Source organism: Takifugu flavidus, chromosome 5 (genome assembly GCF_003711565.1).
Source record: "Takifugu flavidus isolate HTHZ2018 chromosome 5, ASM371156v2, whole genome shotgun sequence".
Classification (NCBI taxonomy): domain Eukaryota; kingdom Metazoa; phylum Chordata; class Actinopteri; order Tetraodontiformes; family Tetraodontidae; genus Takifugu; species Takifugu flavidus.
The window spans coordinates 5,872,330-5,889,180 of record NC_079524.1 but is presented as its reverse complement, the minus strand read 5'-3'; the positions used below and the strand labels follow the sequence as shown (position 1 = coordinate 5,889,180).

The 16,851-nt window shown below is 43.5% G+C and overlaps 1 protein-coding gene across 4 annotated transcripts; it reads right to left on the bottom strand.

The window, feature by feature from the left end:
* Positions 1-164: 164 nt before the first annotated feature.
* Positions 165-16,539, bottom strand: nsd3 (nuclear receptor binding SET domain protein 3). 4 transcript variants are annotated; one of them, XM_057032047.1, is made up of 25 exons: positions 16,006-16,539; positions 13,531-14,366; positions 13,185-13,424; positions 12,941-13,103; positions 12,693-12,847; positions 11,651-12,271; positions 11,403-11,568; positions 11,220-11,320; positions 11,046-11,091; positions 10,822-10,952; positions 10,437-10,556; positions 10,226-10,352; positions 9,942-10,142; positions 9,623-9,802; positions 8,942-9,088; positions 6,922-7,078; positions 6,237-6,439; positions 6,015-6,127; positions 5,780-5,926; positions 5,566-5,688; positions 5,296-5,412; positions 5,067-5,208; positions 4,862-4,968; positions 4,553-4,757; positions 165-4,013 (listed from the first exon to the last, which is right to left on the bottom strand). In XM_057032047.1, the coding sequence occupies exons 2-25, from the start codon at positions 14,320-14,322 to the stop codon at positions 3,742-3,744; spliced, it is 4,776 nt and encodes a 1,591-aa protein (XP_056888027.1). In that variant the 5' UTR covers positions 14,323-14,366; positions 16,006-16,539; the 3' UTR covers positions 165-3,741. The 4 variants fall into 4 exon arrangements, with proteins under 4 accessions (XP_056888027.1, XP_056888030.1, XP_056888029.1 ...); XM_057032050.1 differs by having other exon boundaries at positions 8,942-8,965; positions 16,006-16,538; XM_057032049.1 differs by having other exon boundaries at positions 11,403-11,565; positions 16,006-16,538.
* Between the last annotated feature and the right edge of the window lie 312 nt (positions 16,540-16,851).

Here is a 16,851-nt window from a genome sequence, read left to right as displayed (position 1 = left end):
CCCCTGAAAGACAAACACATTGACTCCATTCATCAGGGAAGCTTCCACTTGCTGATGATAAGGGACAAATGTTTACTATTATTGATGTCCCATAACACTGACTCACTATCACTGGCTATCAAATTGGACTCTCTCCTGATTAATCAATACCAGGTACAGTGAGATAATTTCACTGAGACAGAGTACAGCTTTATTAAAGTCAAACTTCAGGCATGTCTGAACTCTTCAACTTTAGAATGGAAAAAAAAGACAGTTGATATTTTCAAATAAAAAGACATTTCATGTACAAAAAGAGTGTCGTCTCAACAGTCACGCACATATAGAAGCAGAATTATACAGGCAAAATAACACAACACAGTAACATGAGTCTATGCAAGTTCAATGCAAACTATTTACAAGTCTTTAACAATATGCAGAATGCAGTAACACAGGCTGAACAGTAATCAATGATATCTTGTGTTCATCCACGTTTTAACTGAAGCAACACCGAGTGAGATAGATAGAACCCCAGTTAGAGTTACTGTAAGTAATTTTAATACAATACAAGGAGATAGAAGAGTGCTTATGGAGGTGGATTTGTTATTATTCCAACACTATTTTCTCTCTGACATTAATAACGCCAATTCAAAGTCTGACAGGAGGCAACATTGCACTAAAACAAAAGACGTCACAGTGAACTGAAACATGCCCTTTGAAAAACATGGAAGGCTGTCCATTCAAAATTTAAACATATAAGAAAAATATTGAATTATCAAATTCCTGGACACTTAGAAAAGTCTTCCTCAGGTCTATTTAAGGGTCACTTAAATGAGAACAAGCATGCTGTCTCTCGGAAAATAATGAAAAGTGGGCACTACGATGAGAACAAACAGGAACACACAGAACAGATAGATCAGACAGTATATTTTAAACTAAACAAAATTCCAGACATCCATAATACTGCTGCCATCTGAGCAGAGAAATCTAGAAACTGGCACAAATAATTAATAAATCATGCAATCTGCAAGTGAAAAAAAGAAGCTAAACAAAGGCCGTGTGGTTTCGCACAATCTCGATACGTGGGGAAAACAAATAAGGAGAAGAAATTAAAAAAATAAACAACATTGGCAAACAAATCAGGCAACAAACAACTGTATAACAGGTTAAGATGTGGATAAACCAGTGTCTGTGGTCAGTTAGATAATTTCATGTTGTCAGACACAGGTCAAAGGTCAACGATACCCGTGGTCTGATAATTACAAATTCACAAAGTCCATGTAAAAAAGAACGAAAATATATTACATTAATAAAAAAATAAAGAAAACTCTAGTTTCCATAAGCAGACTATTTTGAGAGTGTTAAATAAAAAGTGCCGTGATGATGCACCTGACTGATTTTAAACATGTACCTCCTGCATGTAGCCCAGTTCCTACACTTATTCCTGTACTTTGATGACTATCAAACTGTAAAACAATGAGAGAAATAAACAGAATAAGTTTCCAGAATGGGCTGGCAGTCTCAAAGAAACAGGACCATTTAATGGTGATTGAGTTGAAATTCATATAGGAGCATGCTTGTGTTTATTTATCTAATTCAAGTTCCCTCCAGTTTGCTTCTGGGCATGTTTTAACTTTCTCAACTTTAAAATTAGGAGAACATGCGAAAACTTTCATAATTCAATTTTGATTACCAATATTTAAGCAATAAAAGACAGAGGGTGGAGACAGGAGAACAGGCAAAAGGGCACAATTCTGGTCCAAGAAAAAGGAAAAAAACAACATAAATTTAACAACTGAATGTTGACCTGCTTCCAAGCCGATTAACAGTGAGCCACAACACAGGTTCATGTGTAGCCGTTTACAAATGTGGAATCATTACACTTAAAAAAAAAGTTAGTATGCAACGAATAAATAGCCTTAAATGTCAAACACCCCACATTTAATAGTCTATGTCGCTTACACTGTGGGGTAGAGGAGGACAAATTACTGCACTGGAGTTAGAAAAAGAAATTGATATAAAACATGGTGCAATAAATACAAAAAGTCAGACTGATGAGCTATTAAAAAGACTGTACAGAAGTTTCTATTTGTACATTATACTGTACTACTCTGCTGTTATACCATTATATCTTTATATAGCCTCGAGGGTGGTCCTCAGATGGCAAATGATCTGTCTAAAGAGGACAGGGGGCTTCTTTCGCACAAAGCTGGGCCGGTAATCATTCCTAACTGTGCCAATTTAGGGGAAAACAAACACAACAAAACAATTTCTCAGACTAATTAAAGGTTACAACACTGATCCAATTCCAATGTTACTTTAAGAGGAGGTATCCATATTAAAACACTTGTTTTGTTTTTTTAATATATATATACATTTCTGTATATGTATGACCTAGCTAAATTGTGTAGCAACAAGCTGTGTAAAAGTGCTTTTCAGAAATATTTGGCAAAAAAAAGAACATAAACAGCATCAAAGTGGTCACAGTACACTACATTACTGAATAAAACTGCATCTGGGCAGCATTTAGTACAGCCAGATTCAAACTTAAGGCTCATTAACAATACTTTAAGACAGCACCAGTGATCACAAGTGGAGCCCCTCCATCTTCAATACAAATAACAGTAACTGCTCTGAGGAGACTTGGGAGGACGCCTGTATTAAAAAAACAAACTAAAAATGATCTGTCTTGTTAAAAAAAAGAAAAAAAAAAAGCAAAATTAACAGAATGGTGTTTCCTTCTTCAAGGAACAACCAGAGAGGTGAAGCTCTGTCCCTCCAGATTTTTAAGTACTTTACAATAGTATGATTATGTACAAAATGGCAAGTGAGACTGGCAATGTGAAAGTCACAAGTACTTCTGTAATGTCATACCATTACACTATATACCATTATATTTCACCTAATTAGGACTTATTATTTCCACAAGGAGGTCTGTGTAATGTTTTTAACACCTAAACAAACAAACATAATACACCACTCACTGAAATGAAGTGAGAGAATCCGTCTGTAAACATTAACAAACATAGATACTGTATATAATTATATTCATCTATACCCATAAGTATATTAAAAACATATGTAGGAACATTGGAATGTCGTGTGGTCCCAGGGGAAACAAAAATTGCACAAATTCAGTCATTCTGCCCTGTCCCCTTCTCCAAGAAGAAACTGAGTAATAGGAATAAAGACCATGTTGGGAGTGAAGACTGGCTGCAGAGGGGGAGAAAGAGACCTCCTGTGTGTGAGACTCGTCTTACAGCAGGTAAACAAGAAGTGGAGCGGCTCGGTGGTGGAGGAGATGGAGAGCTTTGACCTTGCCTCTCCTTCTCCCTGTCTTTGCTTCCTCAACCTCACCTCGTTTCATCAAAGTGCCGGAATACCAAGATGTGAGACAACACTGACAATTTCTCCAACTTTGAAACGCGACAAAAGAATATAACACAATGATGGGGTGGTTTCACCCAACGGGCACAGTTGAGCTGTACAGGGCCTTATAGGTGGTGTTTCATGGCAAAAAAATAAAATAAAACCCACAAGAAACAGCGCAGATGGTGCCGGGAAGCCTTGCCTGTCAACACGCTGCTCGTGCCACACACGGCACTGAGGTGTTCGTCAGTGTGTCTCCTCTCTGTGTGGGGGCCACAACACTGATCATAAAGCACTGGATTCCCTTTCATAGCACGCTGCTTCAGACCAGAGGTGGCCTGGAGGCCAACAGTAGCGTACTTTACGGGGAATGAGGTATTGAGCTGTGCTGAGGAGTCACTCGGCAGCCATTGGGTCCGTCTCTGTCTCTGGCTCCTCTTTCACTCTGAGCGGGCTGGAGGTGGAGCAGTGTGGCTGGGTAGAGCAGGAGTTGGACCCCAATGGACTAGCAGGGTCGTGACTGGAGCAGCAGAGACGGCCTTCGAGCGAGGAGGAGGTGAGTGCCCCTTCCTCGTGCTCCTGGCAAAAGGAGCGTGGGCAGAAATCGCAGGAGGAAGACGCCGGTGCACTGCAGATGGTACAGTCATGCCATGGACATTCCCAGCGCCCTGCGATCAAACACACAACATTACAAAGGAGAATGCATGGGATTTAAAGCGAAACCCTGCAAGACGATTACTACACCATGTCTTCAACTTGCATTCAAAATATAACAAAGCTGCGGGTTATGTTTACACTTTTTTCAACACGCGTGTACACACTACTCGGTATCTTGAGACGTGTGGGAGCGAGACAAAAATTCTTTTCCACAGAGAGCAAAAATGGACTTGAAGCACTGGCAACAGACCAGACAGCTGATGCTCGGTGGAAGACAGTGGAAGACTGGAGTTCAGACAAGCTCAGGGCATAAATACCCTGTTTTTAAACTGCAGGCTTGTTCTTATTTTTTGGTACATTCAGAAATATTCTCTTGTTTTTTAACCACTTGCTTTAGTTCCAGTGTGTAATAAATTGAGCAGATATTGCCTCTGCTTAGCCATCTCCATTATTCCTAATGTGTAAAAGTTTGAACAGGAACTGCGTGAGTTTGCAACAATGTCCCGTTGAAGCCAAATTTACTGGAAAGCGCACGTTCAGCTTGTATTACCGTATGGTGGCTTGGTGAGGTTTAGACACAGCAGGTGGTATGCCTTTGGACAGTCCTTCCTGTCGCACATCACCAGCTCTCCACCCTCCCCACAGCAAAAGCAGTAGTATTCATGAGTGTGTTTGCCCTCCAATCGCAACTTCCGCTTCTTGGGCTTCAACTTGGCATTTCTGGCCTTCTCCTCTTTCTCCAACACCACAGCACTCTAGGAAACACAATCAGAGCAAAACTTGCATGAAACGACGACTCGGAATCCAGGATGGCTCTAGAAATCATTATTGTCTGATCATCAGAGGACGGCGGCCATACCGTCGGCTGCACTCCGAGGAATCCGGAACAGTTGTCTGAGCCGCAGTTACAAGTGGTTCTCCTGTTGCCGACACAGTGCAGGTTGTAGTTGAATGTCAGCTCTGTTCCTGTAAAAACATTTCACAGCACACAGATCATTCGGCTTGCTCTGAGAGCAAGAAAAATAAGTGGACAGGACAACATGCTGCTGTCGGTGTAAACTCACCGGCGTCGATGTCACAGAGGGCGAAGAGTCCGATGTGTACGTCGCCGTTTACCGTCCACTTCTGTGTTTCACAGTTTGGGCTGCAGCTGTGGTTTATAAACCGCGACAAGTTGCCCTTTTGCGCGGCGTCTATGACCCGATCCTATGAAGCAAAATTGAGCACGGATGAACTGAAGAAAACTGGGCAGAGAGCTCTCCTTTGAAGGGTGATTTGGTGTCGCCGAGTTACCTTTGTGAGAGTGAGCATGTAGAAGTTGGTCATGTGGTTTTCATGGGCGCGTTTGATTCGCTGCTGGCACTCTTCTGCGTCTATCACCTCACCCACATACTCTGTCACAAACTCACCCTAAGGACACAAACACACATTTCATGTCAGATTCGGACACCATATATTGAACTTTCTGCAGGCTAGACTGCATAAAACCCAGCATATAAGTTACTGAGCTACAGCTTAATTGTTCAAACAGTGACTCTATAACATAGTCATGTCAATACTAACCTTCTTGAGGGGTTGGTTTGCCTTGAGGCCCCAACCACGGTCAGCTGTCTTGACCACTTCTGTCTCTGCGTACAAGCGTTTAGTGAAACCCTGGTTCTCACAGTTGTCTCCTGCAGGACACACCTGACAACAACACAAAAGGGCAGCGTTATCCCGATAATTCTCCTCTCTGTCATGTCCAATCAGAGGAAGCACTTCAACCATGCAGACAGACCTGTGGATGACACTCATACTGCAGCATGCGGTTGAGACACTGGGAATGAAGGCCGCAAGGATGCTCATCTGTCGGTCTGCAGTTGCATCGCTGGATTTCCGACAAGTCTGCTACGTGCATCTGTACTTTTCCCACTGGCTTGTTAGACTGGCACAGAAATCAGGGAAAGTGTTAAAAAGCTAAAGACGCACAGGACTAAATTTCACTTCCTGTCTTGAGAATAAAAACACGATACCTTAATAAATTTGTAGGGCGGAGGTTTGCGTGAGTTGCGCTCCTGCTCCAGAGCTTCCCTACTCTCCCTCTGCGCCTTGAGCTCCTGAAACCTACGGGCTGCTTCTTCCAGAGCTAAAACATACACAACCTCTCATGAGTCATGAAAATGAGCAACTTTAAAAAATAAACTTTGTAAAAATTCAATAAAGAAGCAGGGCAAAGCCTCCGAGGAAGAAAGTACCTTTCTTGAAGGTTTTGTTGATGTTGATCTGACCAGTGACAAAGTTCTTGTCACTCTCCACGTAGGGAAAGACGCGGCCTTGATTGATCCAGTAGTAGTCGTGGGAGCCGAAAAAGAAGACAGGGAAGTCCCCTATGTCGTGGCGGAGGCTCTGAATGTTTGATGGAACCAGGCGAGGATTGCAAATCTCAGCTGGCCACCACCTCAAGAGATGAGAATACCATGGGAGCATTTTAAAAAATCTGATCATAAAACATGTAACATGCGCGCCACTGGTATGAAGAGTGTATTATATACTGTAGTTATTTTCTCTGCTTAATCTCTCTCCAGGTTAAAGTCTACTCGAAGTCTAGAGTTTATTCCTCCAAGTGCCTCCTCTTATATTCTCCACACAAACAGAAACACTGCAGTGTGAATCTTGAAGAGCATAGCTCACAAACTACCACAGGAAAAAACTGGTTTTCCCCATGCATCTGTTTCTTTTTATGGTTTCTAACACTGACCAGCCTTAATGTATGATGATCCTTAAATATGATATTTTCTCCAATGTAATTATTTTTAAAAAAATCTTTAATTTTCTTTTAAATGATGTGCTTATCAGCAGCCCACTAGATGGCCGCTGTCTCATGTTGTCACTGTAACTGTTTTGAAGCTTCAGTAATCTATAACAGTGGTCAGTACATACCTATAGTTTCCCAGTTTGACCCAAACAATTTGTTTGTAGTGGGGTTTCTTCCCTGTCCTGCAATCACTGCAGGACCACGGCCCTTCAGGCATCTCCATCTCCAGACATTCCGGGTGGAAGGAAGCCGGGCATGAGTCGCAGCACAGCAACTTGCCTCCTACATTTGTAAAAGTGTGTGTGTGTGTGTGTGTGCGTGTTAGTATGCGTATGTTTGTATGTGTGGGTGTGTGTGAGTGTGCATATGTGTGTGTGTGTGTGTGCATTAGTATGCGTATGTTTGTATGTGTGGGTGTGTGTTAGGGGAAATTGATATGCAAAAACAGGAGGAGTGACCAATTAGGTGAAGCACTTTAAAACCTGGAAAAACTCTGAATCTCATTTGCCAACAAGCCAAAAATGATTTATATACTACAACGTATACAAATACAGCACCAAGACAAAATGCATTACGGCTAATCTATCTTGTCAGTGGGCTAAATGAAACGAAAAACTATCACAATTTGCTCGATGGAAATCTCTTTCAAGAACTTCACTGCGACACGAAGACTGAAAATGGATTGAAACTATGCCTCTGGGTTTTCTGTTTGTTTATGATTTAAACTTTCATCATATATGGCAATCAGATTCAGAGCGCTGTTCCAAGACCAGTCTAAGGGAAATACATGCGGCAGCACAGTGACAAAATTTAGCCAGCAGGTTAAAGAGATCATGGTCAGTGAATGCAAAAAGCAGGCATGCAGTCCTGCTGCTAAAGCAAATGAGTTCCATCACATTTACAGCATCCTGCCCAGAACAGCTTGCATGGAATTGCGGCTTTCATAGTTTATTCTGGTGTTGTTTAAATCAATACTCACAAATACTTACAAATACTGATGGATTATATAAAAATCTGGGATTATATTCCATTCAAGGCAGGTCATGAAATGTGGTGAGCTTGTATTTCAATCCCATCAAAACATTCGAAAATAAAACTTAGTTACAGTCAGCAAAGTGGGTCAGGCTGAACGAGTCCTTATAAATAACAAAATAAAAAAACAAGCCCAAAGTGCTGAAGCAGAGAAGCAGCGGTGGCCCCAGCAGTGAGAATCTCCCCAGAACACAGCCACAACTAATCCAGACCATCCTGCAGGTTCAATAATAGACAGGGAAGGCTTTCCACCAAATGTTCTTTTCCAAAACTTTAACAAGAAATTTACACTGCAGAGACTGATGACGGATTTGTTTGTTCATGCACAGCATGAACCACAAAGAACCTCATGCAAGAACCAGTAACGGTATTTCCGAAACGGCATGAAGTGACATGTACAAACAAGTACATTTTTAAGAAGAAAACAATGTTTGCGTCTGTTTATTTGCACTACCTCTAATCCCAGATTTCTGTACTGTTTTTGTTAAATCCTCTAGTTACTCAAATTCATGTTCCTCATTTTGTTTTCCCCTGACTGAAGTGAGAAACGCCATTTTGATTCTCTCTCTTTAATGCATATTGGAAATTGACAAATAAAATCTTTGAATCCTTGATATGCTGGTCATAAATTGACGAAAAAGCTACTTAAAAATTTCCAACTGCTTTCCTGAAGAAGCCATGTTGACTAATGTTTGAGCTGAAAATGTATCACCCATCATTTGCTCTAAAACTGTCTGTGTTGCTATGGTTGTTCTTCTTGTGGTCTTTATTAACTAGAGAAACCCCAGATGAATGCGTGCAGACTAACTGCAAATAAAAAAACAAATTACAGAGTGCTGCTTAGTTAAGTTTCCAACCCCTCATCTGTCAAGATGAGAGGTTTAGTAAGAATAACATTTCTTGCATGAGGCCCATTGTTAACGGAGTCAGGAAACACAGCTGAGGTTACTTTGCGCATTTTGCATTAAAATTAACTGCGTTCGATCAGTTAATTAATCTTGCACATGGCTTTGAAATGAAATATACGCACAACAGGAGAAACTAAGTCGGAGCGGGAGCAGGCACGACACAAACACAGACCAGTGGGACAAAAGAGAAAAACTGTGCAGTTACCTTTCCCAACATTCTTTTTGGTAGCTGACGAAGGAGAGGGAATCATAGGTAATTTCAACTCAGCACGATTTGACTCAGTCAGAAGGTAGTGGGACTTATAGGCATATGAACTTAATATGGTGTCAGTAAGGTCTTGCACTAACAGCCCTACACAAGACACACAGGAAGAGACGGGTGTGAGCCGCAGTCAAACTCGGAAAATTAGCCAAAAAGTCACAAAAATGAAGAGAAAGACCAAACATGCGTAATGTCTCTCTCTCTCTTTCTCTCCCACACACACAGAAGAATTAAGTAAAACAAAGTTTGTCCCCACACAACGTGACCAAACAGTGCACTCCTCTTTTAACCTTTGTCATTAGAAACAATGATATTGTGTGCGTTTGACATTGTCTGCATCAAGTGACACCGTTTTTAAAGTGGAGTGCAGTGTAACAGCCAGAAGAATTCATAGTATTAGTATTGTGGTGGAAAACAAACATTTTATTATACAGCACTATGTGAACGACAACGTCAAAGACGAAACACGAAAGATAAAAATAAACACAAAATCAAAACACAAAATTTCTAAATTAAGTATGTGGGATTTCACTAAAAATGGCGCTCCAATTTAAGGAGCCAACGAGATGATTGGGCTGCAGGATGGAAAGACTATTAGTAATATAGCAACATTGAAGCGCTTACCTCTGGCACACAGGAAGCACCAGCTCACGTTGATGGGGGAAGTGAGGAGGCCGTTCCTCTTGGTGCTGCCATGACTGCTGCAGATCATGATGTGATGGGTGAGGACGACGCTGCCTGCCGCCACACAGCTATCCCCTGTGTGATAGGCCACTGGACAGCGGATACATCGCATCAGACGGCCTGAGTGGAAAGCAAAGGAAAGATGAGCAACAGGCGGCTGTATTCTTTTTTGTAGTCCATTGCTTCAGATTCAAGTTGTACTTCAACAACTATCACTATGCAGTCTTAACACATTCAACAGGACTGGAAAAACCTTCACCTTTACTTGCTCTTTGCAAATCTCTCTCCAAGCAGCAGGTAGAACAGATGTGCTGGGGGCAGCAAAATCCTCCGCCTGGACTGCTGGTGGTGCCCAGGAGTTTCCGGACACAGTCCTCATGGTAATAACAACCACATCCAGACACAGAACAGCGCGTCACTTCCTGACCTGCCGTTTTACAGCTGAAACAGGGATGATCGCCTGGAGATGGCAAAGCACCGACTTAGCGAAAGAGCCAGATTCCTCAGCTGCGTGAAAGTGTAGATTTGTTCAGATTCACTCACCATTTCGACATTCCAAACAGATGAATCTGCCTTCAGGTTGGGCCGTCAGACCGAGGCATTCCAGGTGAAACTGTCTGTTGCAGTCACCCTCACACACTACCAGGCTCTCTCCATACGCCTCGCAGATCTACACACAGATGTAGCTTCTAATAAAGCATAATATTCCAAATTTAAAATTAAAAGTAAGAGTTTAAAAAGGAGCAGCGCTGACCTGGCAGACGGTGTCTCTCTTGTCAGTGTTGCTGTCCTGACGGGACAAACCAGAGTCCACCGACTGAGTGTCTGAGCCGTCTGCTGCAGCTGGACTATCAAGATTCTTACCAAATAAACCCTAAAAGTTGAGCACAAAAAGGAAAGGCCAGCTGATGAATTTTTATAAAGCACAGGTGCACACATTTTTTAAACATTTTCCAAGTTTCTAAAACACCTCACTAGAAAAAGCTCAGAGGGATCACAGCTCTAAAGTATTGGGCTCAAATGTTAAGTGGAATATGGAATATGATGCAGTCCTGTTACCCCTCTCCCAACCGGGTTAGGAATGGCAGCTCTGTCTTTCACTCTTTCAACATCAGTCTAGCCCTTAATTCCAAGAATACCTGTGGATCGCTAAGTCCTCTGGAATCAGAATCAGATGTGTCTCTGTACTGAGAAGAAGCCATCTCGACATCTGTTGACGCTCTGCTTCGTTTCTTCAGAGGCTTGCAGGCATCGGATATTTCGCTGGCACCTAGATGGTAAAAAAAAGAGCACATTTTAAATGACTGCGCAAGAAATTTCATCCACAAAACCGTGCAGACGTTGCCAAAGGGTAACATCCTACCTTTCTGTGAACCGGTCCTCAGGGTGGTCTCTGGAGCAATCTCTGCCTGTGAGGTGGATAAATGTTCAATTTTGGATCATTGTGGAGATATTTTGATTCAGTTTTCATCTATGTTGATACTTATACTTCTGATTATACTGCTAATACAATCAGCTATCATAAATAGACAGATACCTGTTCCTTTTTGGTTTTCTTCTTAGGGACGGGATCGCTTCCTCTCTCTGACTCAGACCTGCTTCTGACTGATCTCCGCTGCAACTTCCTTTCCTGGGAACCTGAAATTACATTAGAATGATCAGAACCAAAACCAACTTGAATCCTGAATTCACAGAAACTGCAGGCTTGTGCTTTGCTAACCCTGCGGACTGCTGTGGTGTGATCCAGGAGAGTACATCTGCTGCATATCTCCCTCTTCGCTCTTCTGACTGGCGGGTGACCCTCTCCTGTCATCACTCTCTTCCTCTCCTTCATCCCCATCCTCATCTTCCTCAAGGCTGGGCTCAGGTTTAGCCCTGCACTCCTGCTGAAAACACCGACATCAATGGGTTACTCTCATTTATGATAACTCTGGTATGTATTCGCATCGCTGTGTTCGTCTCACCAACCTCAGGGGAGCAGTAGCCCAGGTCAGGCTGCCTGGCCTCTCTCTCCACTCTCTCCTCTTTTTCATCCGAGTCATTTTTTGGAGAGAGAGCAGCTTTTTTCTGCAGAAGAGGCCAGTCACACTTTGTTATCTCTACATTAAGCCGCTTCATGGTGATGGAGAGAGGCAGCAGTTTCCTGGCTGCTGCCGTTTTCCAGGCTCGAACTGGCGGCGGCGAGTCCTGCTGGTCTTGTACGTCACAACCTACACTCTGTTTAGGAGAGGCAGCTGAATGCTGACTCTCCCTATGGTCATCATTTGAAGCCTGAGAGTTTGTGCTGTCGTCTGTGTTCGAAACGCTGCATTGTCTGCGTGGAAGCTGTCGCCGAGGCGGCTGCTCCCTATCTGGTGACTTCACACCTCCGTCCTCCTTCTTACGCACGGAGCCGCTTGAGCGTCGATTTTGTTTCTCTGCTCTAATGTTGGGCTTTTTACTGGGAGGGGCTTCATTCGGGTCTGGGTCCACGTAGATGAAGGTATAGTTGTCAATCCGCTCCTGGCGTGTCATTACGAAGGCATCCTCAGCATGGCCCACACCCACCTCCCACTGAGAACGCTCCCGCTGAGGAATTGGCTTCATAAGCTAGGGGAAAAAAAACATAATGATTTTTTTGATTTGTTTCACAGATCCCATCTTCTTTACTGAATGAGCATTAGAATATTGAGGTCACAGAATTTCACATCATTTTTGCCTTAAGATCCTCAGTGGGGGGGAATGAATCGCTACTGATGCTTTGTAAATAAAACTGAATTGAAATGAGTGCATCCTGGTTCAAAAATAACAGCCCAGTTCAAGCCACAAATTCTCCAACTGACTGGGGTCTCAGCTGTGATTCAAGTATTTCTGAGTAACTTTATTCGATTCTGGCTGGAAACCAAACCTTCTTTCAGGCTGTAGCTCTCTTGTGAACTGAATCAGATTTTTCCTCCTGGATTTTTCTCTATTTTAAATTCACTGTACAAAACCTGGAAACACAAACGCTGGGTGTTTCTGGAGTACATACTTTTTGTTTCTCGACAGGGTTTGTTGCCTTGCGCAGCGTTTCTGCCTGAAGGTCTTCGAACTGCTGCTTTCCTTGATATATGACTATTCTCTTTTCGTGGATCCAGGCTCGCTCAGCAACACTACCAAAGAACTGGACATGGTACTCTCTGTGACCTGCACACACACAAAAAGAACCACACTCTGTGATTACCTGACCTCACTATTTCACCCAAATATTATGGGACCATTCCATGAGTGTGTTCGTACCCCTGGTGTTTATACGGGTGTGGACTTTCATCTGTGGGTCAGAAGAGACCATGCAGGGCCACCATGGATAGGTTCCCACTTTGGACCACACCAGATCTCCTATCACAAACTCCTTACAGAAGCCCGTCTCTTGAATTACGGACTGATGGTGAACCTTTGGAACCTGAAAATGGACACCAGGACAATGTATTCATCGGAAAATTAAAGCCAGAGAACAGCAAGCAACAGGTCATGCTGGCCTTGCCTTTGGTGTCTTTGGTACAGTTTTGACAGTGGTCTTCTGAGGCTTCTCTGTCTGCGGCATTTCTACGAGCTGAGGGTGCATGTTGGTGTCGTCCGGCAGGGTTAAGGTACCCGCCTGCGTTTGGCTCTGGTTCAGACTCTGTTCTTGCACTTGCAGCTGCAGCCTTGCACTCTTTTTCCTCTTTTCCTTCTTCCGCTCATGTCTGCGCTGTGTCTGAGACGCTTCCTTCTTCTGAGACTCCTGAAGACACAAGACAAATAGACCCACGTGAATGCCAATTATTAAATGAAAAGATGAATAACCGTGCATGCACTTCATATTCCGAAGACAGACGTGAACGCAATACCTGTAGCTCTTCGAGAAGGTCTCCGCACAGCGCAGATTCAAACAGCTCTTTTCCATTTTGATAAGTCTTTATAATTTTCAGCTTGATCTCTGGGGAACTGGTTTTCTTTAGTACCCCACCCGAGGTGTTGGACGGTGCATGTGAAGGTTGGGAGGAGGGGGTACTGTCCACAAGTGAGGGAGGAGGACTAGAGGAAGGCAGGTGTAACGGGGGAGGATGGGGGAGGGTATGGGTCATGATGTGAGGCGTCTGGGACAAGTGGTGCTGGGAGGGCGGCGGTGGAGGGCTCTGTGTGTGCGGATGGGTTTGTATATGAGGTTGGTTTGAGTGGTAGTGGTGTGCATGATGGTGGTGGTGATGATGGAGGTGTGGGTGATGCGTGGACAAAGGGGGGGAGACAGGGGACAGCGGTCTCTCCTGAAGGCCGGGCCCTCTCAGGACGGTCCCTTCCCCTGGCAGGAGACCGTGCTCTCCATAGCTTCGAATTGCCCCGTAGCCGTTAGCTGAGCCGTTGGGGAACTGTGAGTACATGGAGAATTTGGCCTGTGGCTCATACAAGCCCAGACCTGGCGGGTAGCCGTTCGAGACCTGCGACATGTCCTCTGAGGCCGATGGAGGGTAGGAAAACTCTGAGTCCAGGGCAGCATCATATGAGGGTCCACCATCCTCACCCGGGTCACTGCCGGTGTCGCAGGTGCCTTCCTGTCTGATGTTGGCTGAGTCAATGAGTTGAGGGGGTTGCTGAATTGTATTTCCCATGATCCCTTGCATGAAAGAAAAGGAGAAATCCATTGTTGGGCTCCTGCATCCTTAATTGTCTTTTTCTTTGACTGGACCTGTTGGCACAAATACACACAACCAAAAGAGATGTTACCAACAACGATGTCACTTTATTATTAAATTAAAGCTGGGGTTGATCCTCTGGTTCCTGCCATTCTCGGCATGCATCTATTAATTTCTTGCATGTCTTGTAATGCTTTAAATACTCCTAAATTGCACAGCTTCTAATTATGAAAATACTACTTTGTTTACAAGTTGCTCTGTGGTGGCTAATAGTAAAGACACACGTAAATCAAGACACCTCAGTGGATTGTCACTGGTTTGAGTCCAAGAGGCAGCCTGTTGAGGCATTCAAACTGTTAAAATGGTCCCTTAACAACAGTACTGTCGGAATTATCCAATAATGTGCTTCAGAGGAGCTTATTTGCCAACACATTTGCATGTGTGACAAACAAAGTAAATGCCAGTTGGAGGGTTTTATGATTGTTAAAATATGAGACATCCTGAAAACACGCAGTCGATGCCTGGCTTGAACCCGACGTCACATCCACATACACTGCAACAAATGGTAGATTAAGTGTTGTCACAGAAACCACCTCAAAAATTTAAGCGAAACCAGTAAAGATGATAGATTAATAGTAATGAGACTATTTAGACTTTGGAAACAACATCAATCTGCAGTAGTAAAAGGTGACATACATCTGAATGATTATTTAAGAATACGTAGACAGACGGATGCATGATCACCCAATATTCTGCAATACGTGTTTTGAACTGGGGGCTTTCAAGCATCCAGATAATAGTTTTACACCCAAATCACACGCACGGATCATTCTGATGTAATTCTTCTAGAGACAAGAGACACGCAACTGTCACAAAGAAAAGTTTGCGGCGTCTACAATCTAAACCACTTATGCAGCTACTAATATCACATGTCAAAGGTTGAGGCTTTCGTGCTCACATTGGAGCCTTATCAGAGAGCAGATTTGCTCTGTCAGCTATTTTCAAAGGTTGATAACGGTGATGTAAACATCCATATGGTGTCACTCAGGGGTCAGTTGCTACATACGGCGACATGTGATACTATTTGGGGGAGATTTGGCTCACTTGGAATAAAGGCGAGTGCTTATTTGGCGATGCATGGTTATGATTTAACCTAACTGCGTCGACTAAAGTGTTTCACTCTATGATCTTTGAGCTTTCGACGGTGTTAGCTCAAAGCTACCTGCCATCAAAGGAACTCTCTTTCAATGGAGCCGAATCGTTTGTAATGTCTGTAAAACAAATCATGCGTGGGGACATTAACTCCCTTTTTTGGACACACTTGAGTAAATGATTCGCGTTTTATTGCTGTACTGCAAAGTGCATCACACATGGAACAAGATGAAAGAGGGAGCTAGCTAATGTTGGCTAGGCTAACATTCCATTACCAATATGGCTGCCTTTGCCCCTTTAAATCAAATTGTCTGGCTTGGTTTTTACCCCCATCACTGAGTGTTAAGTGAGAAATACTCCTGAAAAGAAGCTATTAATAGTGGGGAAAGGGCCCCGTCCGGAAACGGCAACAACAGGCATTAAACAGCGGCGGCAGCGGTGGAAAACACGCTGAGCGCTAAAGAACCAGCAAAGGAAGCAGCACAGATTTTTTTTTTTAAGCCGAGTCGAAAGATGCAGGGGAATAAAAGATGTCAATACCTTCAGCGTGTCCCATTCTAAACACATACACCAGCCAGCAACGTTTCCTCGTATAAACTATAAGAAAAAAAATATTATTTTTTTTTACTGCGATAGTGATAAAAACGCAGGCCTTTTCTTTTTTCGGTTTAACGCAATTCTCAACAGAGAGGAGGAGGAGGAGGTGTTACGCTACTGGTCGCTGCCCAATCCCAAAGCTTGGCTCTTCCTCAATGTAGGGGCTGGAGCACTTAGTGAAAACCCCGCTGGAGACAGATCCGTTGGATTCTCCCCCCCTCCGGTGTGCAGTGGTCTTGATAATAAACTCTAGCTCATTCTTTCTCCGCTCCCAAAAAGCGCCTCTTCTCCCGGCCAGGCCCGCTCCGTCTCCAGCCCGGAGAAAGAATAACAAGATCCGGACCCGAGGGGTTACCGAGGGTGTGTAATGTCAGCTCCGATTTTGCTGTTTGGAGATAACTCATTACAACCAAGAGTAAAACGAAGAATAAACTCAAATGCACACACACACACGCACAAAAAAAACACATCTGCCCGGAATGAAAGTCACACCTACGGAGAATTGAAAGAGGAAATCCGTCTATCTTAAAAAAAAAAAAGAAAAGAGGATGAGTATTTATAACACAAACGCATCATTTTTTTTATTGACGTCATCAAGGTGCTTTTGGGGACTGTTGTTAAGCGCTGGAAAAGAAGAAACTTTAACAGTAAAATCCCACCCGACCACAACAGGGCACAGATGCGGTAGCGACGCTTAATCCGCCCTGGTGGGCTTCGCCACGCCTCCTCGCCATATCTGCACCACGAAGCCTGAAACACCAGGAAGCGACCTCTCACTCTGGCACTGTT